Genomic DNA, 26,675 nt, shown 5'->3' on the forward strand with positions numbered 1-26,675 from the left:
ATCCCGCATTGCTTTCCCCCAGCTTTTGTCGGCTCTTCATTGGATGATTGATAGCAGCGCAGCCATTGGCTCCCGTTGCTGTCAATCGCATCCAATGACACGGCCGCTGGGGGCAGGGCCGAGTCATACAATTGGCAGCTATGGACGCTAATTGTATGGCACTGGAGCGTGCCTGCAAGCTAACCCCCTTGCCAAAGCGCTTCCATGAGGGGTTTATCTGGTGTGGGGAGGAGCCGTGAGAGCTGCCTTGGGACCCCAGAAGAGGAGGATTGGGGTTACTCTGCAAAACGAACTGCACAGCGGAGGTAAGTATGTTTGTTTTAAAAAAATAAAATAATAATAATCTGCAAACCTTTACAACAACATTTTACCTTATTTGACCTGTTATACATATTTACCTTGTATTACTTTATGCCGGTCATGTGATTATACTTTAGGCAAGGATTCCCATTTTTAGGTTTTATTTGGACTGATTTCATAGGTGAACAGGAGACATGACAGATATGGATTAGAGCTGACCTGGGCAGAATTTTTATTTATTATTATTATTATTATTATTATTATTATTATATTTTGTTGTTTTATTTTTTTATAAATTTTTTTTATAATTTTTTTTTTTTTTTTTTTTTCTTTAACAAAGAAAAGACATGTATTTTTAAAATGTGAGTTCTGATCATAGCAGAAAACTGTCCTCCTATTGAAAAATAAATCAATATGTTTGCATTGGCCGGGAATCGAACCCGGGCCTCCCGCGTGGCAGGCGAGAATTCTACCACTGAACCACCAATGCTTCACACTGCACACCTGGAAAGGGGAGAGGATCTGTCCAGACACGCATACACAGCTGGAAGAGAGGAGACTCCTGGAAGGGAGGGGGGGGGGGGGGCTCTGTGGTGAGAATTTCCCAGCCAGACGTTGCTGATGTGGCACATCTGTGTCAGGACTTGTTGGAAAAAGCCGGGATTATCAACATCTGCAGCATTGGTGGTTCAGTGGTAGAATTCTCGCCTGCCACGCGGGAGGCCCGGGTTCGATTCCCGGCCAATGCAAGGAATATTTTATTTTCGTGCATTATCCCGATACAATTTTTATTTTATTTTTTTATACTATATTCTGCATCACCTCTTCTGATGACATTCTGCACAGATCAGCTGACAATCTCATGCCAAAGTGGCCGAGTGTGGCCTAAAAGTGTCAGAGTGCCAAAGTGCCATAGCGCGGCCCAAAAGTTGGCCGAGTGCCATAGCGCGGCCCAAAAGTTGGCCGAGTGCCATAGCGCGGCCCAAAAGTTGGCCGAGTGCCATAGCGCGGCCCAAAAGTTGGCCGAGTGCGGCCTAAAAGTGTTCGAGTGGCTGAGTGTCGCAGGTCTCGCCTTCTGGAGCCTGTAGCAACAATGCGAGGACCGCGAGACGTGTGACGTGACGACGATGACGTCCATCTTAGCCTGCATCCTCCAGAAGGTGGGAACGCTACATCCCCGCTCGGGCGGGCGGCTCTCCTCTCCTCCTCGGCTTGGCTCCTCTCCTCTCTGACGATTGACTGACTGCTGTGCCTGCACACCACGGCTGAGGTAGGTCAGACACACAGTGTGTGTAATATGTATGCCATTGTCAGTAGGTCAGTCAGGCAGGTCAGTGTGTGTAGGTCAGGCAGGTCAGTGTAATGGTCAGTGTCAGGCAGGTGTGTTTACTGGTTGGCATTGATGGGCACTGGTAAGTCACACAACCCCACCGCCCAGCCCAAAAAAAAAAAGCTGCACCACTCCCACTCCCAATCCCCCCCCCGGTTCGTAGACTTCTGGCTGGAGCCCCCTGGTCTTTTTACCACCTAGTGTCCTTTAAGTGTCACTTAACTGCAACAGAGACCAATCCAAGTCTCTTCTGCCCTGCCTGGGCTGTGCTGCGTGACAGAGCTGTAAAAATCTCAGGACTGGATGGACAGAGTTTATACAGAATACACAGATCTGCCTACATTGGTCTCGGCCTCGGATATTTTACAAACGATTCCCAATTTTGTTATAAATGTGTTTTTTCTGTTGTTTTTAGTACAATCCAGTGGTCACACTGAGGGGCCTTTCTGTGTGTGGAGCGCTGAGCTCCCCCCGTCTGATAGAATCATAGACTGTGTGTGACACAATGACGGTATTATAAGCTGCGGTCCGACAGTGGAAGTTCTCAGGAAGTGTGTAGATAACGGCTGGAGGGGTGACGCGGTGACGCCAAGCGGTCATTGAACAGGTCACATGTTAGTCACAGTTTATATAATTACACAATAAATGATTACAATTTATAATCAAACTCCCTACACATTTATTTATTTTTGGATAAGAACCTTCTTCCCTCAGCCAGAACACTGAAGATGCACCTTGGATGGGTCTTCCAGCATGACAATGACCAAAAAGATACCGCCAAGATAAAGGAGTGGCTCAAGAAGAAGCACAATAAGGTCATGGAGTGGCCTAGCCAGTCTCCAGACCTTAATTTGCTGCACACAAAGTAGTTTTCTATCCTTTGTGGATATTGAGGAATATATTCTGATGAGGTTTTGTGGGTGGAATTTATACACGGGAACCGTGTAGATTGCTGAAGTGCACAGTGAGAGGAAGACGCAGGATATACATGATGCGCCCGCGCATGCACACAGATTGCACCGCATCCCCTCCCCCTTCTCCCATACCAGGAAGGGAGGCCAGTTTAGAATAGTGTTGGAGATGGTTTTAGAATTTCACGAGTGAAGCGCACGTCTCTGTCCCGGAATTCTCGCCATCCTCTCTCCGGTCTTGTTGCAGCTCCCTGGCCAGTATTGTGACTCTGAATCTGGATGGGATTGTGCAGGTTTTGGATCGGCACCTCCATGAGCCCACCACGGGGATGATGACCCGGATCTGTGTACTGAAATGGCTCTATCACCTGTACATCAAGACTCCACGTAAGGTGCGTACCGCCGCGCTCCGGGTCATGCCCAGCCCCCGTCTGACCAGACAAAGCTTTCCAATTTATTTTTGGGTGGGGGAGGGGCTCCCATCTCCCCGATTGTTAAACCTCTGTGTCCCCTTAAAAGGTTATGTTTGATCAAAATCTGAAAAAGCGTATTCAGTACATCTCTGCAATACACACAGGGCCAGATCCACAAAAACGGGCGTATATTTAGGCGGGCGTAGCGCATCTCATATGCGCTACGCCGCCGTAAATCAGAGTGGCTCCTAGGGTATCCACAAAGAACTTGCTCCCATATGCGGGGCCGGCGTAAGACCGCGTAATTCAAAGTAGGCTTGGAATGGGCGTGTTGTATGGTAATCTGGTTTGACCCCACGTATCCCAGTGCGCATGCGCGAAATCACGTCGCAAATAGTCAATGCTTTCAACGTGAACGTGACTTACGCAAAGCCCTAATCGCGAACGATTTACGTAAACAACGAAAAATTTGACGCTGTCCCGACGTCCATACCTAACATTGCGTACACCTCAGAGGCAGGGGTAACGTTACGCCGAAAAAAGCCTTACGTAAACGATGTAAAAAAATGCGCCGGGGCGGACGTACGTTTGAGAATCGGCGTATCTAGCTAATTTGCATACTCTACGCGGAAATCAACGGAAGTGCCACCTAGCGGCCAGCGTAAATATGCACCCAAGATCCGACGGCGTACTAAGACGTACGTCAGTCGGATCTAGCCCCCATTCAGTCGTATCTTGTTTTGTCGATGCAAAACAAAGATACGACGGCGCATCGTAGAACTTGCGCGGCGTATCAATAGATACGCCACCGTAAGTTCTTTGTGGATCTGGCCCACAAAGCTCCCCCTCTACTCTGTTGTTATTTCTGGTAATCTTCCAGAAATCCAGGGAGCTTTTTCTTCTCCATAACATCTCCACCAGCAGTTTTATTACTCCGCCCCCTGTAATCTCCCCAACCACTCTGCCTTTCATCTCCATAACACCTCTCCTCATCTCTATAACCCCTCCTCCACTCATTGTCCCCATAAACCCCCCTTATCACCATAACCCCTCCCCCTCTGGTCTTGACAACCCCCTCCCCCTCTGGTCTCCACAGCCCCTCCCCCTCTGGTCTCCACAGCCCCTTCCCCTTTTATTTGCATCTCCACAACCCTTACTCTACTCCTTGTTTCTTTAACTTTTCTTCATCTCCATAACAGGGGCGTCCCTAGGGGGGGCCAGAGGGGGCCCTGACCCCCCCAACATCATGCTGTGCCCCACCATGTGCCCCCCCAAAAACATTTTTTTTTTTTTTTTTTTTTGCAATTTTTGTATTTTGCTCCCCGAGAGGGAAAGCGTCCCCAGTCAGCTCTGCGGGGGATTCCTCCCCCTCCCTCTGCTCGCCATCACTGCATAATGCAAGCGCTCACACAACCAGATATTCTAGCCTGGACCGTGTTTAAGTGTGTGCACTGCAGACTGCAGTACACTGTAATCACTGAACTACATTATCTCCATCCCTTCTCTCTCCCCCATCTGTCTCCCTCCCCCTCTCCTGTTCTTTCAAAACATTCACAATTTACTTTCACTTTCAGTTAGGCAGATAATATACGGTGCAAATTTCTTTCCTGCATCCACAGATTGCAGGAAAGAAACTTGCATGATTCCCCCATCAACAGACAGTGGTGACGGGAATATCCCTCCTGCCCAGCAATTATATTCTCCCGACAAACAGTGATTATCACTAGTGGCTATACAGCAACCACTAGTGATAATTATAAGAGAATCTGCTCATTAATGGTTCAAATCTCAACCAGTTTCTGCTGAACCAGCTGAGATTTAAACTGTCTATGGCTGGTCTTAGCTCTTAGGCAGCCCATACATTGATTAGCACTGTGGAGTGTCGGCTTCCTGGCGGGATCGGGCATGTGGGATTTCAAACACACCCGAGCCCATCTCTATTGGTTGTAGACAGTTGAGCTCCCTGCAGGTTGCTTAGCAGCAGTGGACCCTTCTCTGACATGCTGATCGGGATGCAATCCAGGTGATGCTCTTAGTCAAATCCTAGTCATAAATATCAGAGATTTTATTGATCAAAGCCCACACTTTACAGGCATAGAGCCCACATGGCTGCGGAACATACGGTTGATTATATTTATGTGGTTGTACTCTTGATGCTAATAAATACTGTGTTTATTAGATCTGACTGGGAGCATCACCTGGATCACATGCCGATCAGCATGTCAACAGAGAAGGTTATACAGCATTACTGCTGCTAGTTGACCAGCTGGGGGCTCGGCTCTCTATAACCAATAGTGCCAGCCTTCCCCTGCATGCACCCATAATGTCACCAGCACTAGGTCCTAATAGACTGCCGCCGCTGCCAAGGAGACAGATGCCAGACCAGCGCTGTAAATAGCAGGGACAGGACAGCTGGGGAACCCCACTGTGGCAGAACACCAGGGCCCGGTGGCAAGACAACCTTTGCAACCCTGATAGTTCTCCCACTGCTTTGGACCCTTATATTTTCTTGGTGTGCTGGTGACATATATCTCTTGTTTTCTGCCACCCTGGGGGGCCCCAGTATAGTAGGAAGGGAGCTCACTGCAGAACATGTGAAAGGGCCCATAGTGGGATCGTAGTAAAGGGCCCCAGGATATATATATATATATAATTGCATTTTATAGTTGGCCCCCCTACTTTTGTCCCTGTCCCCCCATGTGCCCCCCCTAAATATGAAAGCTGGAGACGCCACTGCTCCATAACCCTTCTCATCTCTCCCCCTCCCCCTTTAGTATTGGGGAGATGTACTAAATATGTTTAAGCTAATGCATCTAAACCCCCATTTCCTCCAGAAGCCCGATCTGTGTTTGGATCACGCTTCAGAGGTCACTGGCGGTGAAGAAGAGATGCAACTCCTCCAGTGCCCATTTAACCCCTATTTGTGCCGACATCTACACCGTAGTTGCGGGGCGTTTGTGGCACTTCACCATTTGCCTCCCTATTTTCCCACCCCCGCCCGCTGCCTATTGAAGCTTAAGGCGCAAACGCATATTTTTGATCCACCACAACCACAACCACACGTCTGAATAAAGCCTTGTATAGTGGGGAAGGGAGGAGTTTTTGTTTTTTGTTTCACAGTTTATTACTTTCCAAACTTTTTATTTTGAGGAAATATTTGTAAAATGAGTGATTTGTGCTGACAAGGGCCCCGGGCCCCACACATCCAGCTACTGAGAATACTGGTGTGGGTTACTGCCCCTCCTGTGGCTGCAGATTTTCACATTTCCTGTCATCCTTATCCTCTGTTTTCTCTTGTAGATGTTCCGTCACACAGACAGTCTGTTCCCCATCCTGCTGAGGACGTTGTCTGACGAATCCGACGAGGTGAGAACGCCGCTAGCAGCCACTGTGCCCTCCACCTGCCGGGCCACAGTGCATCCTGGGGTTTCTGGTGCCACTAATTCGAATTGTCCCCTTTTTAGTGTGTTGGTGTCTGATGGGGGTCACATTCGTTTTTCCCTCCGGTCTTACTCCTGACCCCCCTCACTGTAGGCCACTCCTGACCCCCCCTCACTGTGGGCCACTCCTGCCCCCCCCCTCACTGTGGGCCACTCCTGACCCCCCCCTCACTGTGGGCTACTCCTGACCCCCCCCCCCCCTCACTGTGGGCTACTCCTGACCCCCCCCCTCACTGTGGGCTACTCCTGACCCCCCCCTCACTGTGGGCTACTCCTGACCCCCCTCACTGTGGGCTACTCCTGACCCCCCCCCCCCTCACTGTGGGCTACTCCTGACCCCCCTCACTGTGGGCCACTCCTGACCCCCCTCATTGTGGGCTGCATACAAACATGCACTCAATGTGTCAGACATTCATCATTGTTGTGGGAAGGGGGGTCTCCTCTCTCTATCTGGAGTCCATTGGGGGTCTCTTCTTTTTGTGTCTTAAACCAGTTGGAGGGGGGTCACATATCCTTGTCTGGAATCACTTTAGGGGGGGCTCTCTTTTCCCTGGAATCTGTATGGGGGGGGGCGCACATACCTCTCTGTCTGAAATGACTAGGGGTCACTTCTCTCTATCTGGAATTTATTTGGGGGGCTCTCTTCTTTGTCTGGAATTGATTTGGGATCTCTCTGGAATAGGTTTGGGGGGGGGGGGGACACGCGGGGGGTGGTCTTTTATCCCTCACTCTGGAATCGGGATCCTTTCTCCCGGTCTGGTATCAGATTGAGGGGGGTCTGTTCTGGTCTAGAATCATCAGGTGAGGTTTTTTTTTGGGGGGTGCCCTCTGTCTAGTATCATTTTGGAGGGGGGGGTCAGAAGTCAGTTTGGCAGGGTCTCTTCTATCCCTGCCTGGAATAATTTTGAGGCTTCTTCTCTTTTGGTCTCTCTCTCTGTCTGGAATCGGTTTGAGGGATCTCTCCTCTCCCTGCAATCAGTTTGGGGGGATCTCCTCTCCCTGCATTCAGTTTGGGGGGGATCTCCTCTCCCTGCAATCAGTTTGGGGGGGATCTCCTCTCCCTGTGTGTTTTTTATTTTATTATTTTTGCGGGGGGCTCCTCTCTGACAGGTATCATTTTGAGGTGGTCTGCTTTCTCCCCATCTGGTATCAGTTTTGGGGGGGTTCTCTTCTCTGCCCGTCTGGTATGGGGGTCACTCTTCTCTCTGTCATGAATTGCGCCGCAGTAATCGCTCAGTCTGCATTGACGCTCCAGGTTGAAATGTCATTGTGGTAACAGCTGGCTGTAAGCAAAGTCTTATGTGGGGCGGGAAGGGTTAATGTAGCTGGAGCAGCCCAGCCCCCCCCCCCCCCCACCTCTCCTCCAGTAGAGTGAGCTGCGGGATTGCAGCCCTTGTTTCCATGGTGACAGGAGGCTGCGGCTGTTCTGCAGAGCATCACTCCAGGCGGGAAAGCCGTATCCTGAATACTAATTTTCCGCCATTCTTCTGCTGTCTTTCACGTCCCGTCATCCTCCTCCGGCCTCTCTGGAGAGACATTAACCCCTTTTGACGGGGTGGCTGTCGTTGGGTCACGTCGCTCTCCCTGTATAATACAGTGGGGGGGGGGGGGAGGAAATGAGGACAAATGTACCCCAAGAGGATTATATAATATGGCAGATGAAAGAGCATAGTGACACACCGCACCTCATTGTTATCTAGTACAGTAAAGATGAATTCTGATTGGTCAGGGCTGGAACACAGCACTGGTCATTTGTTGGGGTTTGAACACAGTGTAGCTGGTAGCATACAGTCATTTTTCTATGCCGCTGTCAGTAGTGATGTCGCCACGCTGCAGCGTTATTTTGCGCTGGGTTGGACATTTTGGCTGTTCTGCAAACCTGGCAGCCTTGTTACACTATGCAGGGTGATGTGCCCTGGCTATGGGGCCCAGGGTGGGGGGACATGCCCTGACTCTGGGGCCAAGGGTGGGGGGGGACATGCCCTGACTCTGGGGCCAAGGGTGGGGGGGGGGACGTGCCCTGACTCTGGGGCCCAGGGTGGGGGGGGGGACGTGCCCTGACTCTGGGGCCCAGGGTGGGTGGGGGGACATGCCCTGACTCTGGGGCCCAGGGTGGGTGGGGGGACATGCCCTGACTCTGGGGCCCAGGGTGGGTGGGGGGACATGCCCTGACTCTGGGGCCCAGGGTGGCGGGACATGCCCTGACTCTGGGGCCCAGGGTGGCGGGGGGGACGTGCCCTGACTCTGGGGCCCAGGGTGGGGGGGGGACGTGCCCTGACTCTGGGGCCCAGGGTGGCGGGGGGGACGTGCCCTGACTCTGGGGCCCAGGGTGGCGGGGGGACGTGCCCTGACTCTGGGGCCCAGGGTGGCGGGGGGACGTGCCCTGACTCTGGGGCCCAGGGTGGGGGGGGGGACGTGCCCTGACTCTGAGGCCCAGGGGGGGGGGGGGACGTGCCCTGACTCTGAGGCCCAGGGTGGGGGGGGGGGGGGGACGTGCCCTGACTCTGGGGCCCAGGGTGGGGGGGGGGGGGACGTGCCCTGACTCTGGGGCCCAGGGTGGGGGACGGGACGTGCCCTGACTCTGGGGCCCACGGTGTGGGGGGCCCTACGTGCCCTGACTCTGGGGCCCAGGGTGGGGGGGGGACGTGCCGTGACTCTGGGGCCCAGGGTAGGGGGGACGTGCCGTGACTCTGGGGCCCAGGGTAGGGGGGGACGTGCCCTGACTATGGGGCCCGGGGGGGGGGGGGGGGGAGACGTGCCGCGTCTTGGGGAGGGCCCAGGGGGATGTGCCGTGACTTTTGGGGCTCCGGGTAATGTGTTCTGAAGTTAATGTGTGGGGGGCATAGTGTATAATGTCTGGGGTGGAATCCTGTGCTTTTCTCAATGGCTGTACATCTTCAGGACATAGTGAATAATCTCTGGGGTGGAATCATGTGCTTTTCCTAGTGCCTGTACATCATCAAGACATGGCTGGAATTGTGTGTTTTTTTTCAGTGTCTGTGCATTATTAGAAGTTACATAATGGATATTCTGTAATTCCTGTCTTCAGGTCATTTTGAAGGATCTGGAGGTCCTGGCTGAGATCGCCTCCTCCCCAGCTGGCCAAACGGATCCCAACAATGACGGCAGCGAACTCTTCTCCGGTCAGTCTACACTGTGTGTACCGCCCCCAGCCCGAGGTGAGGGTAAGTGATACTGAGACCCCAGTATGTGTCCCGTCGGGCCTTCCTGTAGTCCAGTGTGTGTACCCCAAAGTCAGGTCTTTAGTTCAATGTGCTTGCGGTCAACACTCCTGTAGTCCAGTGTGTTAGCGCTCGGGTTCTTCTTTAGTCCACTATATACGGTATGCGTGATCAGACCCTCCCATCCAGTGTTTGTGCGGTCAGCCCCCCCCCCTGTAGTCCTGTATTTGTGCGGTCAGGTCTTCAGATGAAGCTCATTTACCCCATATAATGTGGAGGATCCTGTACTGTGTGGTCATTGATCTGGTCCTAAACAAGGTTATGGAGGTATTCTCTATATAATGCCAATCCAACGCAGGAGAGGCACCCTCTGCTCCTCATGTGTCTAGAGCAGTGGTTCTCAACCTGGGGGTTGGGACCCCCTTGGGGGTCGAATGATGATTTGCCAGGGGTCACCGAATCCTGGGCTGTTCCTGAAGCCTGCACTGCTCTCTCCCAGACTTTTTGCGGCTGTCTCTGGAGCCTGCGGCCGCCCAATTGGCCTCTTCACAGCCACCCATTGAGTTTATGGCAAGAATGGGGGGCAGACACTAGAGGTCAGCTGACTGGTGAGGAATGTGAAGTGGGAGGGGCTGAAGGAGACCCCATCTCTTGATTTCAGCATAGGTGTCACTGCTACGAGACACCGCAAAGCGGGAGACACAGCGAGTAACACTACCTGTGATTATAGTTGCCATTAAAAGTCCCCACTACAGTTCTCAGATCAGTAGATGACCTTCATGAAGAGCACCTAAGTTTGCTGATCAGAACTCTCCCCAATGCTAGAAACCCAACCCCCCCCCAACAAGGAGTAAGAGAAGGAATAGAGAATACATGGAAGGGGGGGGGTACAAAGAAAAAAGGGAGAGCAAGAATAAGGGCCCTTTCACACGCACGGACAAACGGTCCGTTTATTACAAGTCCGTTTACGGACTTGTAATGTATCCCTATGGGATTGCAGACGTTAGCGGATGATGCATCCGCTAACGTCCGCAACCATCCCCGCCTGCAAAGATCCGCTTTTGCGGACGGAAGAAAACCCTATTTTTCTTCCGTCCGGCGGAACGGATCTGATGAATTCCCCATAGGGGAGAGTGGAGGAGAGACAGGGCAGTCTCTGCAATGTGTGCGGGGACCGCCCTGTCCGCCGACAGCTCATCGGGGATTAACGGAAGAATCCCCGCTGAGCCAAACGGGCTAACGGAGCGGATCAATACGGATCCGCTCTGTGTGAAAGAGCCCTAAGAGAGAGAACAAGAAAGACGCCTAAGGGGAGGGATGGGGTAAAAAAACAAGAAATTAGGATAGAGAGAGAAAAAAAGGGAAAGGAAGGCGAACAAAAGAGTGGATCATCCTACAATGTACCATAAGGGGTTTTAATACGGTACAAGTGGAAGGGACTCGGGGAGCGCTAAATGTCTGTGGGTTAGGGGCGAAAATTACTTGCCTTGTCTTGGGAGCTGACAACCCACGCTATGAAAATAATTTTACTGTTAGGGGTCCCCACAACTTGGGAAATGTTATCAAGGGGTCACGGCACTGACGGTCCTGTTCCTTCAAAGCATGTTAAACCCGCATAGTGCTTGTGCAGTGTCATTTGTCCCTCTGTTGTAATATACCTGGTTGATCCTGCCTGTTCCTGTGCCCCCCTTAGTGTGCTGACCACGGTAATCATGGCTGCTGATCCATGATACTGTGGTCGGTGTACATGACTGCCCGGCTGACATCAGAGGAAAAACTCCGACCCTCCCACTGTAGTTCTTAGACCTGGGAAGGAGAGCGGCGGGCGGTCACGTGACCGAACATCAGTTATTACGGAGGGGCTGGCAGGAATTGGACTAACTGACTTTACATCCACTTTAATTTTCTAATGCTATAACCTTAACCCAGATCCTGTAACCCTGATTTTCAAATTCTGATCCTAGCCCTCTAACCCTTTATACTAGCCCTTTAACCCTCTTACCCTAACCTTGGCTTTCTAATCTTAGCACTGTAACCCTAACCTTTTAAAAAATAAATAAGGTTGGGACTTTACATGAGGCATATGATCAACAAACATAGGCCTCTATCCCTATTAATGGATAGAGGAAGGGGTGGTTTTGGGACTTCAAATGAGATGCGTTTTTAGCAATAATTATATATATAAATCTCTCAGACTCTGTGTACTGCAGTCCTAACTCTGACCTTTTTAAAGTCTCCTCAGTGGGAGCACAGGAGTACACTTTGTTACTCTATTATAAGTAGATGGACATGTGGGGGGGAGGGTTTGGGAGGGGAGAAGGGTGCCTATGCTGATGGTGGGTCTGAACTAAGGGGGGTGTCTATACTGCGGGGGTCTGTACTAAGGGGGATGTCTATAGGTAAGAGAGCTGCCGCTCCAGGTGAGCTCACTAGGGTAATTGATGTCCACTCAGAAGCAGATGGGTGCTGGCAATGCACAGGATGTGCAAAAACAATAAGGATATGGACAGCCGCACTCCAGTAACTTGAAAAAAGACGTGCCCTTTATTGGGTACAGGAAAAAATGCACTACAGATATCAGCACACAGTGGGATAAACAGCTGACGCGTTTCGCATTGAGTGTCAATGCTTAATCATAGCTCAACTATGATTGAGCTATGATGAGCTATGATTAAGCATTGACACTCAATGCGAAACGCGTCAGCTGTTTATCCCACTGTGTGCTGATATCTGTAGTGCATTTTTTCCTGTACCCAATAAAGGGCACGTCTTTTTTCAAGTTACTGGAGTGCGGCTGTCCATATCCTTATTGTTTTTGCACAAGGGGGATGTCTATACTGATGGGGGTGTCTGCACTATGGGGGGGGTGTCTATACTGTGGGGGTCTGCACTAGGGGGGATTCTACACTGATGGGGTGTCTGTACTGAGTGAGGGGGTCTATACTAACGGAGGGTGGTCTGTACTGAGGAAGGCGGATCTTTTCTTAGTGAGAGGGGGGTCCATACTGCGGGAGGGGGGTCTGTAGTTAGTGGAGGGGGGTCTGATATATATACATATATAATGTATGGTGTGTGCGTGCCGGGGGGGAGGGGGGGGCAGCAAAATGCACCTTCGCCTGAGTTGGCAAAAATCCTTGCACCGGCCCTGTTTCCATGTTGATTCTAGTTTTGGAAAACGTGACCAATTAGAGATCTGTTGGGTGGATATAATGGAATCTCCATGTCTGATCTCTTTTCTAGGTGCCCGAGGCCTGGAGAGCTCACCATCCACCCCCACTATGAACTCCTACTTCCATCGCTTCATGGTCAACCTGCTGAAGAGGTTCAGTAGTGAGCGGAGACTGCTGGAGACCCGAGGGGCCTTTATCATCAGGTGGGTGCACAGTGCAATTACATGGGGCAGTTACACTGGGGAAACTACAGCTCATATAACACATAGGTTGGTGATGTAGATGGGGGTCACTTGCAGTCTCTTTCCCTCCACAGACAGCTCAGTCTTCTGCTGAATGCAGAGAACATCTTCCACTCCATGGCGGACATCTTGCTGCGGGAGGAGGATCTGAAGTTTGCGTCCACCATGGTGCAGAATCTGAACAGCATCCTGCTGACCTCCTCTGAACTCTTCCAGCTCCGCAGTCAACTGAAAGACCTCCAGACGCCGGTATGCCCCGGTCAGATGACTTGGGGGGCAACAAAGTTTAGTGATGTGAATGAGCCAATGTTACTTCCTGTTCAGTGTCAGAGGATCGGAGAGATTGGCTAGGAAAAACGACCTCCTGAGAAAAGGGGAGCCTGCAAAGGGCCCATTGGGTGGGGGATGGGTCTGTATGGGGCCCACAGACATTACATTGCCTTCTGACTGAGAACATCTTCATCAGCAGCAGTTGCATCCCCACATCCTTACAGTGCTGGCGGGAAAATTAGTAACTTTGAGTAAGAGTTTGATTTTTAGGCACGGAGTGTGGTATGTCTAGGACCGTCACTGGGATGTGTGTAGTCTGTGATCAGAGAACAGTGACAGAGGGGACCCGAGGACTGCCCAGAGTGTGGTGTGTGTATAGGACTCTCCTTGGGACCTATGTGGTTTGCGATAAGGGAATGGTGACAGAGGGGACACCAGAGCGTGACATGTCTAGGACCATAATTGGGATGTGCGTGGTCCATGATCACTGGACCGTGACCTCAAAACCACGGTCTAGAGCAGTGATGGTGAACCTTGGCACCCCAGATGTTTTGGAAAAACATTTCCCATGGTGCTCATGCACTCTGCAGTGTAGTTGAGCATCATGGGAAATGTAGTTCCAAAACCTCTTGGGTGCCAAGGTTCGCCATCACTGGCCTAGAGAGTGGAACGTCTCTAGGACCATTGTTGGGATTTTTGCTGTCCATGATCACAGAATGGTGACACGGGGACCCTGGGACCAATGTCTAGAACGCAGTATCAGTAAGACCATTGTTGGGATGTGTGTGTGGTCCATGATCACAGAATAGCGACAGAGGGGACCCCTGCCCAGAATGTGGTATGTACAACCATTCTTGGGACCTGTGTGGTCTGAGATCACAGAATGGTGACAGATGGGGCCCCTGAGACCATTGCTCAGTGTGTGATGTCTCTGGGACCATCATTGAAATGTGTGTGGTCTGTGATCCCAGAGCAGTGACAGAGGGGACCCCAAGACCACTGTCTGAAGTGTGGTGTCCTTGGGACCATTGTTGGAGTGTGTGTGGTCTGTTATCAAAGAACAGTGACAGAGGGGACCACTGCCCAGAGTGTGGCATGTCTCGCACCATCGTGTCATGTGTGTGGTCTGAGGTCACAGAGGAGACCCCGGGACTCTTGCTTAGAGTGTGGTGTGTCTAGAACTGTCATTGGGTTGTGTGTGATCAAAGGCCACAGAAAAGTGACCGTGGAGATCCTGGGACCACTGCCCAGAGTGTGGCTTGTCTCGGACAGTCATTGGGACCATATGTTGTCTGATCTAGGAACATTGACAAAGGGGACCATTACCTCTTTATTTTCCCATTGCAGGAGAGCTGTGACCTGTTCTGCTGTCTGTACCGCTCATGGTGTCACAGCCCCGTGGCCACCGTGTCCCTGTGTTTCCTTACTCAGAACTACAAGCATGCGTATCACCTCATCCAGAAGTTGTATCCTTCATGTAATGTGGGCAGGGGCAGCAAAGCGTCCTCCCTGACCTCCACCAGTCCTTTCCTCAGCTGGAGTTATTCTTCAGGACTTGGCACTGGCTCCAGTATGGGGACTGTAGGGTGAAGTGCTATTATATCTTAGGGAGTGTATTGCACTGTTCTTCCTTGACGCTGGCATTTAGTGGTGACCTGGAGGTGACGGTGGATTTCCTGATTGAGGTGGACAAGCTGGTACAGCTGATCGAATGTCCGATCTTTACATGTGAGTAAATTCCCATGATCCTTTACTTCATTCCCATTTGTGTCACAACCCGAGAGTCTGTTATGTTCTAGTCATTACGGGGGAGAGCTCCCATCATCCAGATACGGGGGAGAGCTCCCATCATCCAGATACGGGGGAGAGCTCCCATCATCCAGATACGGGGGAGAGCTCCCATCATCCAGATACGGGGGAGAGCTCCCATCATCCAGATATAAAGACCCTGGGGGAGAGCTCCCATCATACAGATACGGGGGGGGAGCTCCCATCATACAGATACGGTGGGGGAGCTCCCATCATCCAGATACGGGGGAGAGCTCCCATCATCCAGATACGGGGGAGAGCTCCCATCATCCAGATACGGGGGAGAGCTCCCATCATCCAGATAAGACCTTGGGGGAGAGCTCTCCCATCGTACAGACCCGGGGGGGGGGGGGGGGGGAGAGCTCCCGTCGTACAGACCCCGGGGGAGAGCTCCCATCGTACAGACCGGGGGGGGGGGGGGGCGCTACCATCATACAGACCACAGGGGGGGGGGGAGAGCTCCCATCGTACAGACCACGGGGGGATAGAGAGCTCCCGTCGTACAGACCCCGGGGGAGAGCTCCCATCGTACAGACCGGGGGGGGGGGGCGCTACCATCATACAGACCCCGGGAGGGGAAAGCTCCCATCGTACAGACCCCGGGGGCTCTCCCCCGGATCTGTATGATGGAAACTCTCCCCCCTGGATCTGTATGATGGAAACTCTCCCCTGGGACTGTGTATCGGGAGTTCTCCCCATCTGTGTATATGTATTTTGCTCACATCGTACAGACCACAGGGGGGGGGGGGAGAGCTCCCATCGTACAGACCACGGGGGGATAGAGAGCTCCCGTCGTACAGACCCCGGGGGAGAGCTCCCATCGTACAGACCGGGGGGGGGGCGCTACCATCATACAGACCCCGGGAGGGGAAAGCTCCCATCGTACAGACCCCGGGGGCTCTCCCCCGGATCTGTATGATGGAAACTCTCCCCCCTGGATCTGTATGATGGAAACTCTCCCCTGGGACTGTGTATCGGGAGTTCTCCCCGTCTGTGTATATGTATTTTGCTCACATCGTACAGACCACAGGGGGGGGGGGGGAGAGCTCCCATCGTACAGACCACGGGGGGATAGAGAGCTCCCGTCGTACAGACCCCGGGGGAGAGCTCCCATCGTACAGACCGGGGGGGGGGGGCGCTACCATCATACAGACCCCGGGAGGGGAAAGCTCCCATCGTACAGACCCCGGGGGCTCTCCCCCGGATCTGTATGATGGAAACTCTCCCCCCTGGATCTGTATGATGGAAACTCTCCCCTGGGACTGTGTATCGGGAGTTCTCCCCGTCTGTGTATATGTATTTTGCTCACATCGTACAGACCACAGGGGGGGGGGGGAGAGCTCCCATCGTACAGACCACGGGGGGATAGAGAGCTCCCGTCGTACAGACCCCGGGGGAGAGCTCCCATCGTACAGACCGGGGGGGGGGGCGCTACCATCATACAGACCCCGGGAGGGGAAAGCTCCCATCGTACAGACCCCGGGGGCTCTCCCCCGGATCTGTATGATGGAAACTCTCCCCCCTGGATCTGTATGATGGAAACTCTCCCCTGGGACTGTGTATCGGGAGTTCTCCCCGTCTGTGTATATGTATTTTGGGAGCCCTTCCATAGCTCCATGTATCTGTGTGCTTTGGGAGCTCTTCTCTGGGTCTGTGTATCTGTATAATGGGATCTCTCTCCCCGTGTCTGTGTGAGAAGTACCCCCACCCCCCGCGGGTCTGTGTATCCGTATGTTGGAAGCTTTTCCCCCTACACGTGTCCTAATAACACACAGCTTCCAGCACGTTGGCTGGGAAATGGAGCAGAAATGATCAGATGGCTGTGTGCCTGTACAGAGAAGAGTTGGTGTGCAGTGGACATGTCAGGTCATCCATAGTATGGAGGATCATAGAGAGTAGTGTGTGTATAACACATCAGAGTGCAGGGAGAAGGGAAGGGAGATGATGGGGAAAGATCAGGGAGAAGATGTGAAAGGACAAGGAGGAGAAGGCGATGTCTTAGATTTTAGGGAAATGTTCCTTGGATTTTGCCTATTTTTTTATTTTTTTCCTAAAGCCCCGTACACACGGTCGGGATTTCCAAATGGCAAAAAGTCATTTGGAAATTCCGACGGGAGAATTGAGAACCAGCTCTCAATCTAATTCTGTCAGAATTCCCGACAGAAAAAGTCAGATGGGAGCAGGGGCGGACTGACAACTCATGGGGCCCCCAGGCAACAGGAGATCATGGCCCCCTGTATCCCTGCCCACACTCAAGCTACACCCACACACATCATGGGGGCACACAGCAGGGCCTAGGGGCATGGAGCAGGGCCTAGGGGCATGGGGGCAGATAGCTGGGCATGGGGCACAGAGCAGGGTGTGGGGCAGACATCAGGACATGGGGGCACAGAGCAGGGCATAGGGTAGACAGCATGGCATGGGGCAGACATCGGGGCATGGGGTCACAGAGCAGGGCATAGGGTAGACAGCAGGGCATGGGGGCAGGGTGTGGGGCAGAGAGAGTGCAGGGTATGGGCAGACTCTAGGGCATACTGGGCATGGAGCAGTGTTCAGAATGCTAGGCACTGGCAGGGATACTGTATAGGGACACAGGACAGACAGCAGACCTAGATGCAGAGTAGCGCGGGAAGCGGCTGTAAACGTACCTCTCGTGATGCGCTCCTCCGGCCGGGCCCCCCTCTCTTCTCGTCCGTCCGAGGTGATGGCAAATAGAAGCACCTGGGTGGACGGAAGGGGAGGAGCGCATCACAAGAGGTCTGTTTACACTGCAGCCCTAGCAGAAAGCGCAGCGCTTCGGGACCCGATCTACCCGTCAGCTAGTTGTGATTGACGGGTAGATCGAAGGGGACGCGATCATGGGGCCCCCTACTGGTCACGGGCCCTCGGTCCGTGCCTGAACTGCCCTATGGTTAGTCCGCCCCTGGATGGGAGCTTTTGGTCGGGAATTCCGACCGTGTGTATGCTCCATCGGACGTTTTCTGTCGGGAATTCCGACCGTGTGTATGCTCCATCGGACGTTTTCTGTCGGGAATTCCGACCGTATGTATGCTCCATCGGACGGTTTCTGTCGGGAATTCCGACCGTGTGTATGCTCCATCGGACGTTTTCTGTCTGGAATTCCGACAGAATTAGATTGAAAGCTGGTTCTCCATTCTCCCGTCAGAATTTCCAACTGACTTTTTGCCGTTAGAAATCCTGACCGTGTGTAAGGGGCATAAGAGGTCATTGTTGGCATGTTTTTGAGGCCTGTCCCATTTTCCTAATTCTCAATGTCGCACACCATGTACTCTCCAGTTGACTCTTAGTAGCCATTCTGTATAATTTGTCTTCTCCCCCTCAGATCTCCGCCTGCAGCTCCTGGATGTGGAGAATCACCCATATCTGATCAGAGCACTGTATGGACTTCTGATGCTGTTACCACAGAGCAGCGCCTTCCAGCTGCTATCGCACCGCCTACAATGCGTCCCCAACCCTCAGCTCATGCGATCGGGGTAAGTGCTGCACATACTGCAGGGGTTTGAGCTGTAGAGCAGGGATATGCAATTAGCGGACCTCCAGCTGTTGCAAAACTACAAGTCCCATCATGCCTCTGCCTCTGGGTGTTATGCTTGTGGCTGTCAGAGTCTTGCAATTCCTCATGGGACTTGTAGTTTTGCAACAGCTGGAGGTCCGCTAATTGCCTATCCCTGCTGTAGAGGAATGGTGGAGTCATGCTTTCACCCAAAGAGACCAATGATAAATCTCCTTTTATCCTGTCCCTCAGATATTATTAAGCCTGGGAAGTCTTCCTGAGCATCCTAGGGAGGATCCATACCAACCTAAATATCCGGTTAGGGGCTCATCTAACGTTCTTTAAAGTTGGAGCCATTGTCCATATCCTGCCCAACTGAATTCATCTTGGAGCTTTTTCCTTAAAATCTAAGTGCAGTCCAAGACCACAAAAACATTTTCATTTACTTCATGCTCGGCTCAGGAGTGGGTTATATAGACCACTCATGAGCAGTACCTGGGAGGCCATGATGGGGCACAGGCCCGTTGCAACAGGACAGGCAAACTAAGCAATTGCTTGGGGCCCCCTGCTGCCCCCCTCACAACTTGCTCGCTGCACGGAAGGAGGATGAGGGAGGAGGAAGAAATGAGTAGTAAATTCTTTCCTCTGCCGCTTCTCAACTTGAAAACAAAGGTTTCGGCAGCACCCCCGCACTTCTCAACTTGTCGTTGTCCATTTTGCTTGGGGCCTCCGAATCCCTTCAAATGGCCCTGATGGGGCATACATGGACACTTCGGGCCAGATCCACATACATCTGCGCCGGGCGCATCGTATCTAAGATACGCTACGCCACTGTAACTTACTTTTGTTTTGTTTGAATCCACAACGAATCCGCTCCGCAAGTTACGGCGGCGTAGCTTATCTGTTGCGGCGTGAGGGCGCGGAATTCAAATGGAAGTGTTGAGGGCGTGTTTTATGTTAATACGTCGTGACCCGACGTAAACAACCTTTTTTTTTTTTTAACTGCGCATGCTCGAAATCAAACCGGAACCAGCCAATGCTTACGACGGTGACGTCATTCTACGCAAATTCCTATTTGCGAACGACTTACACAAACGACGCAAAAAATTCAAAATTGTATGCGGAAAGAACTGCCATACTTAACATTGAGTACGCCTCAGAACAGCAGCTTTAACTATACGCCGGAAAAAGCCGAACGCAAACGGCGGAAAAAAATGCGCCGGGCCGACGTACGTTCGTGGATCGCCGTAAATAGCTAATTTGCATACTCGACGCGGATTTCGACGGAAACACCACCTAGTGGCCGCCGAAAAATTGCATCTAAGATCCGAAGACGTACGCCTGTCGGATTAAGCCGCGATGCTGTCGTATCTTGTTTTGAGGATTCAAAACAAACATACGACGCGGGAATTTTGAAATTACGCCGGTGACTTGTCCTGAATGTTCCACTATGGGGGAAGTTCCTTCACTGACTGCGCAGGCGCAAAGTTCCCGACGGAAATCCCCGAACCTCGCCCGGCATCCAGGCTCATTCTTTAACATCCCCGTGGATTGGAGGATGTTAAATAAAGAGCCAGGAGGCCGAGCGAGCGAAGCGAGCCGTCCGAGCGCAGCGAGGACGTGAGGCCGACTGGCCACTTTCCTCTAAGTCCACGTCGCCCTGGACGCCGGCCACCGTTCGGGGATTTCCGTCAGCAAGTTTGCACCTGCGCAGTGCTTAAAGGAACTTTCCCGATAGCCGGAACCATCTCAGCGCATCAGTTCGCGCATGCGCTGGAACTTCCGTGATACCTGGAACCAGCACGGCAGATCAGCGGCGTAATTTCTTTGTGGATCTGCCCCTTCATCTGTAGAGCCTACAATGGGTATGAGGCTGTCAGTCTGTCTCTGTAAATTTTGAGGTTTATACAGTGAGGGGGAATCAAGTATTTGATCCCTTGCTGATTTTGTACGTTTGCCCACTGACAAAGTAACGATCAGTCTATGATTTTAATGGTAGGTTTATTTTAACAGTGAGAGACAGAATAACAAAAAAATCCAGAAAACCACATTTCAAAAAAGTTACCAAATTGATTTGCATTTTAATGAGTAAAATAAATATTTGACCCCTTCGCAAAACATGACTTAGTACTTGGGGGCAAAACCCTTGTTGGCAATCAGAGGTCAGACGTTTTCTCGTAGTTGGCCACCAGGTTTGCACACATCTCAATCCTCTCCAAGTCATTAAGGTTTTGAGGCCGACGTTTGGTAACTCGAACCTCCAGCTCCCTCCACATATTTTATATGGGATTAAGGTTTGGAGACTGGTTAGGCCACTCCAGGACCTTAATTTGCTTCTTCTTGAGCCACCACTTTGTTGCCTTGGCTAGGTGTTTTGGGTCATTGTCATGCTGGAATACCCATCCACGACCCATTTTCGATGCCCTGCCTCAGGGAAAGGAGGTTCTCGCCCAAGATATGGCGGTACATGACCCCGTCTCTCGTCCCTTTTGATGCAGTGAAGTTGTCCTGTCCCCTTAGCAGGAAAACGCCCCCAAAGCATAATGTTTCCACCTCCATGTTTGACGGTGGGGATGGTGTTCTTGGGGTCATAAGCGGCATTCCTCCTCCTCCAAACACGGCAAGTTGATGCCAAAGAGGGTGATTTTGGTCTCATCTGACCACAACACTTTCACCCAGTTCTCCTCTGAATCATTCAGATGTTAATTAGCAAACTTCAGACGGGCTGTACATGTGCTTTCCTGAGCAGGGGGATCTTGCGGGTGCTGCAAGATTTCAGTCCTTCACGGCGTAGGGTTACCAATTGTTCTCTTGGTGACTATAGTCCCAGCTGCCTTGAGATCATTGACAAGATTCTCTCATGTAGTTCTGGGTGATTCCTCACCGTTCTCATGATCATTGAAACTCCACGAGGTGAGATCTTCCATGGAGCCCCAGACCGAGGGAGACTGACAGTTATTTTGTATTTCTTCCATTTTCGAATAATCGCACCAACTGTTGTCCCCTCTCACCAAGCTGCTTGGCGATGGTCTTGTAGCCCATTCCAGCCTTGTGTAGGTCTCCAATCTCTTGTCCCTGACATCCTTGGACAGCTCTTTGGTCTTGTCCATGGTGGAGAGATTGCAATCTGATTGCTTTGCGTCTGTGGACAGGTGTCTTTTATATAGGTAACAAGCTGAGATTAGGAGCACTTTCTTAAAGGGAGTGCTCCTAATCTTGGCTTTTTACCTGTATTAAAAGACACCTGGAAGCCAGAAATCTTGCTGATTGATAGAGGATCCAATACTAATTTCAGTCATTAAAATGCAAATCAATTTATAACTTTTTTGAAATGCGTTTTTCTGGATATTTTTGTTGTTGTTCTGTCTCCAACTGTTAAAATAAACCGACCATTAAAATTATAAACTGATCATTTCTTTGTCAGGGGGGCAAACGTACAAAATCAGCAGGGGATCAAATACTATTACAGCACTGCAAAATGCTCGGCCTCCCCACACGTATGGGGGATGTAGGTCATTTTCTAGCAAAACAAAATACAGATTTTAACCACTTAAGGACCGCCTCCTGCACATATACGTCGGCAGAATGGCACAGCTGGGCACAAGCACGTACGGGTACGTCCTCTTTAATTGCCCAGCCATGGGGCCGCGGCGCGTGCCCGCGACCCGGTCCGAAGCGCCGCAGGAGTCCCGCGATCGATCCCGAAGCTGAAGAACGGGGAGAGCTGTGTGTAAACACAGCTTCCCCGTTCTTCACTGTGGCGCTGTCATTGATCGTTTGTTCCCTGATATAGGGAAACACAATCAATGACGTCACACGTCCAGCCCTGCCCCCCTACAGTTAGAAACACAGATGAGGTCACACTTAACCCCTTCAGCGCCCCCTTGGGGTTAACTCCCAAACTGCAATTGTCATTTTCACAATAAACAATGCATTTTTAATGCATTTTTTGCTGTGAAAATTACAATTGTCCCAAAAATGTGTCAAAATTGTCCAAAGTGTCCGCCATAATGTCGCAGTCACTAAAATAATCGCTGATCGCCGCCATTAGTAGTAAAAAAAATAAAAATAAAAATGCAATAAAACTATCCCCTATTTTGTAAACGCTATAAATTTTGCGCAAACCAATCGATAAACGCTAATAGCGATTTTTTTTTTTTTTTTTTACCAAACATAGGTAGAAGTATACGTATCGGCATAAACTGAGGGGAAAAAAATGAAATGTTTTATATATTTTTGGGGGATATTTATTATAGAAAAAAGTAAAAAATATTGAATTGTTTTCAAAATTGTCGCTCTATTTTTGTTTATAGCGCAAAAAATAAAAACCACAGAGGTGATCAAATACCACCAAAAGAAAGCTCTATTTGTGGGGAAAGAAAGGACGCCAATTTTGTTTGGGAGCCACGTTGCACGACCGCGCAATTGTCTGTTAAAGCAACGCAGTGCCGAATCGCAAAATCTGGCCGGATCCTTTAGCTGCCTAAAGGTCAGGGTCTTAAGTGGTCAAAGGGGTTGTAATGGTACAATTATTTTTTTCCTAAATAGCTTCCTTTACCACAGTGCAGTCCTCCTTCACTTACCTCATCCTTCCATTTTGCTTTTAAATGTCCTTATTTCTTCTGAGAAATCCTCACTTCCTGTTCTTCTGTCTGTAACTCCACACAGTAATGCAAGGCTTTCTCCCTGGTGTGGAGTGTCGTGCTCGCCCCTTCCCTTGGACTACAGGTGAGTCAGGACACTCTCTACGTTGCAGATAGAGAAAGGAGCTGTGTGTTAGTGGGTGTCTTGACTCTCCTGAGGTCCAAGGGAGGGGGTGAGCACGACACTCCACACCAGGGAGAAAGCCTCGCATTACGGTGTGGAGTTAGACAGAAGAACAGGAAGTGAGGATTTCTCAGAAGAAATAAGGACATTTAAAAGCAAAATGGAAGGATGAGGTAAGTGAAGGAGGACTGCACTAAGGTAAAGGAAGCTATTTAGGGAAAAAAAAATTACATTTACAACCCCTTTAAGGGACACAGGAAGTCTTTAATTTTTGGGTTATACTGCCACCTGCAGGAGGATTGGACACTAGCCCAGGATAACCCCTCTTAGTACCAGAATGCCTCCAATTTTTTTTTTTTAACAGTGTCCCATGAGGTTTAACTGATTTTTTTTTTTGTGCCCTGCTGTTACGAAGACCAACTTCTCTGCACTTTCTCCAGTTCCCTGATATCCTTTTTGAGAACTGGAGCCCAAAACTGAACTGCATATTCCAGATGAGGTCTTACTAATGATTTGTACAGGGGCAAATTTTCTCTCTCTAGTCCATACCTAGACACATGCCAGTGTCCAATACTCCTGCAGGCAGCAGTATATCCTAAAGATTTTAAATTTCTGTGTCCCTCCATGGACTTAAAGGGGTGTTCCAGCCTGTTTTTAAGTTTATTAAAAGTCAGCAGCTACAAAAAGTGTAGCTGCTGGCTTTTAATAAAAAGACACTTGCCTGCTCCATGGTTCCAGCGACGTCTCCATGGTTCCAGCGTCTTCATTCCTAGTGTGGGCACCCGGCAGTGACAGCTTTCAGGCTTCAAGGCCAGGCACCCACTGCGCATGCGCGAGCGCGCCGTCCGATTGGACAGGTGCTCGCCTACAGGGAGGGGCTGCAATAAGGCGATTAAGCTATTTGCCTTACCAGCCCCTCGGCGGAAGTGGGACAGGAAGTCCCACTGCTTCTGAAGCCCCCACTCCCCCCCCAAAACAAAATTACATGTAAGGGGGCAAGGAGTGGATTAAGCGGAAGTTCCATTTTTAGGTGAAACTCCGTTTTAAAGCTGAGATCCACACAAAAATGGAACCTCCGCTGTCCGGATTCCTCCCCCCCACTCAGTGTCACATTTGGAACCTTTCATGGGGGAGCAGATACCCATCTAAGACAGGTATTTGCACCCACTTCCGGGCATAGACCCCCCGCATTATCTGCAGGAGTCTACGCCTTCTGGGACACTCATGGGCCCCAGAAGACAGCAGGGACCAGTGGCACTGCGTAGCACATGCACAGTAGGGAACCAGGAAGTGAAGCCGCAAGGCCTCACTTCCTGATTCCCTTACCAAAGATGGCAGTGGCAGCATCCGAGAGCCGAGACAGAGATTGGCCTCAGGTGCTGACGTCACGGGTGCGCTTGACAGATAAGTGTGCTTCTTGTAAAAGTCAGCAGCTGCAGTATTTGTAGCTTCTGGCTTTAAAAAAAGAAAATCCAGTAAGTACAGAAATACAAATTTTAACCTTTTGTTCACCTGTGTTGATATATGTGCGATGTTCTGCAGCCATGTGATTGACCCTGCCCATTTTGTACCCACATTGAGACTGTAGTGTGTGGAATTTCCCAAATTGTAAGGTCTCTGGGCAGTGATTGCATCCTCCCTGACTTGGAAATGACTCTCCTTTTCACAGGTACAGCGAAGCAGCTGCCAAAACGTCCCCCACGGACGGCTCGGTGAGGATAGACTACGATGAGCTTCTTCAGCACTTCGAGAAGGTGCAAAACAAACACCTGGAAGTCAGACACCAGAGAGCGGGGGACATCATGGAGCGACGCCTGGGACCCTGAGGGCCCCCCCCCCCCCCTGATCCCGGGATATCACCTGTTCTGTATATAGATGGAGGGACTGCATGTCTTCTGGAGTCACTCGTCATACAATAGACTGCCAGCTGTTACAGTCCAAGATATAGGGGGAACCTGTTTGGCCTTATTGCTGTATAAAGAAGGTAATACTGCCCTGTGTAACAGAGGCAATAATTCCACCCGGTTTTAGGCAAGAGGGGGTCACATAGACCTTAATATTGTGTTAATAAAGGCAACATACAACAAGAACAGCTACAGGTCATAAGGGTTGTCCCTTGGACTATGGATATGAAGACTGGGTGCATGTACAGCTCTACCAGTGCCCCATCCTTTTCATTAGTGAGGGGGTGACACAAGAACTCTTTGGTCCTGTTCACTGTTAGAGCCGGTTCACACAGGGGCGGCACGACTTCGGGGGCGACTCGGCCAGGCGACCTGAAGACGACTTCCAAGGCAACTTGCAAAATGACTTCTGTATAGAAGTCAATGCAAATCGCCCCGAGTCGCCCCCAAAGTCGTACAGGAACCTTTTTCTAAGTCGGAGCGACTTGCGTCGCTCCTATTAGAACGGTTCCATTCACTAGAATGGGACGCGACTTGTCAGGCGGCTGCGTCGCCTGACGAGTCGCCCCAGTGTGAACCGGGTCTTACTGGATTGTATCATAAGTAAATAGTAACCATTCCACTTTGTGTGACTTCCTTAGGACAAATCCACACAAAATGTATGCCTGGATGGTGATATTTCATCCCTCATGTCCTCCTAGACCAGCGACGGCGAACCTTTGCGCTCCAGATGTTTTGGAACTACATTTCCCATGATGGTCAACTACACAGTGTGCATGGGCAATGTAGTTCCAAAACATCTGGGGTGCCAAGGTTCCCCATCACTGTCCTCCACTGTTGATGGTAAAGAGATCCCGTCGGAGCAGCTGTGTTCCTGGCTTAGCCGAAGCTCTCCGGTGACTGCCATTGGCTGATTCGGGAAAGTAATGCAAGTTCTGGGACAGAAATCCTCTCTGCAGCACTTGGGGACAGGCCTGTCCTGGAATAAGCACCAATCCCGGAAGTCCGCCAGTAGCAGGCATAGGCCACCCAGACAGATTCCCTTTAAAAATAAGATCTTCGGTTTTCAGGTCTTTTTCTGCTGTATATTCAAAATATTCCGGTGTAGTATTTTTATTTTTTGTAAGACCAACTTCTGATTTTTATTTTTTTTGCCGACAGTCCAGGATTTCTACCTAACCCCTGTATACGAAAAGCACAGCTAACAGTATGTCTATATTAAACGCTTAGATTTTCAATATTTTAACCAAGTCTTGTGTCTTTTATGATCTCTGCTGGAAAACATTCCTATACGTTCGCCACCATCTCTGACCATAAAGGCCCATACACACGATCGGACTTTGACAACAAGCCTCCGACGGACCTGTTTGATCGGACAATCTGACAGTGTGTTCGCTTCATCAGACAAACTTTTTGATCTGAC

General features: G+C 50.8%; 1 protein-coding gene and 2 non-coding genes across 4 annotated transcripts in view; 2 read left to right on the plus strand and 1 right to left on the minus strand.

The window, feature by feature from the left end:
• The window catches only part of VAC14 (VAC14 component of PIKFYVE complex), a 54,143-nt gene extending 28,501 nt beyond the window's left edge, over nt 1–25,642 (plus strand). The window contains exons 11-19 of one of the 2 annotated variants that reach the window (XM_040329301.1): nt 2,789–2,933; nt 6,255–6,320; nt 9,444–9,573; nt 12,817–12,949; nt 13,063–13,237; nt 14,606–14,724; nt 14,907–14,986; nt 18,411–18,561; nt 25,018–25,642. In XM_040329301.1, the coding sequence (XP_040185235.1) occupies nt 2,789–2,933; nt 6,255–6,320; nt 9,444–9,573; nt 12,817–12,949; nt 13,063–13,237; nt 14,606–14,724; nt 14,907–14,986; nt 18,411–18,561; nt 25,018–25,174 (1,156 nt within the window). In that variant the 3' untranslated portion in view covers nt 25,175–25,642. Of the gene's footprint in view, nt 1–2,788; nt 2,934–6,254; nt 6,321–9,443; nt 9,580–12,816; nt 12,950–13,062; nt 13,238–14,605; nt 14,725–14,906; nt 14,987–18,410; nt 18,562–25,017 lie in introns of both variants that reach the window. The other variant, XM_040329300.1, reaches the window with a different exon arrangement.
• TRNAG-GCC lies at nt 720–790 on the minus strand. The gene has a single exon. It is a non-coding gene; the product is annotated as a tRNA-Gly (tRNA).
• Nucleotides 979–1,049, plus strand: TRNAG-GCC. Its single transcript has one exon. It is a non-coding gene; the product is annotated as a tRNA-Gly (tRNA).
• Nucleotides 25,643–26,675: the final 1,033 nt, after the last annotated feature.

This window comes from Rana temporaria, chromosome 11, assembly GCF_905171775.1.
Source record: "Rana temporaria chromosome 11, aRanTem1.1, whole genome shotgun sequence".
Classification (NCBI taxonomy): Eukaryota; Metazoa; Chordata; class Amphibia; order Anura; family Ranidae; genus Rana; species Rana temporaria.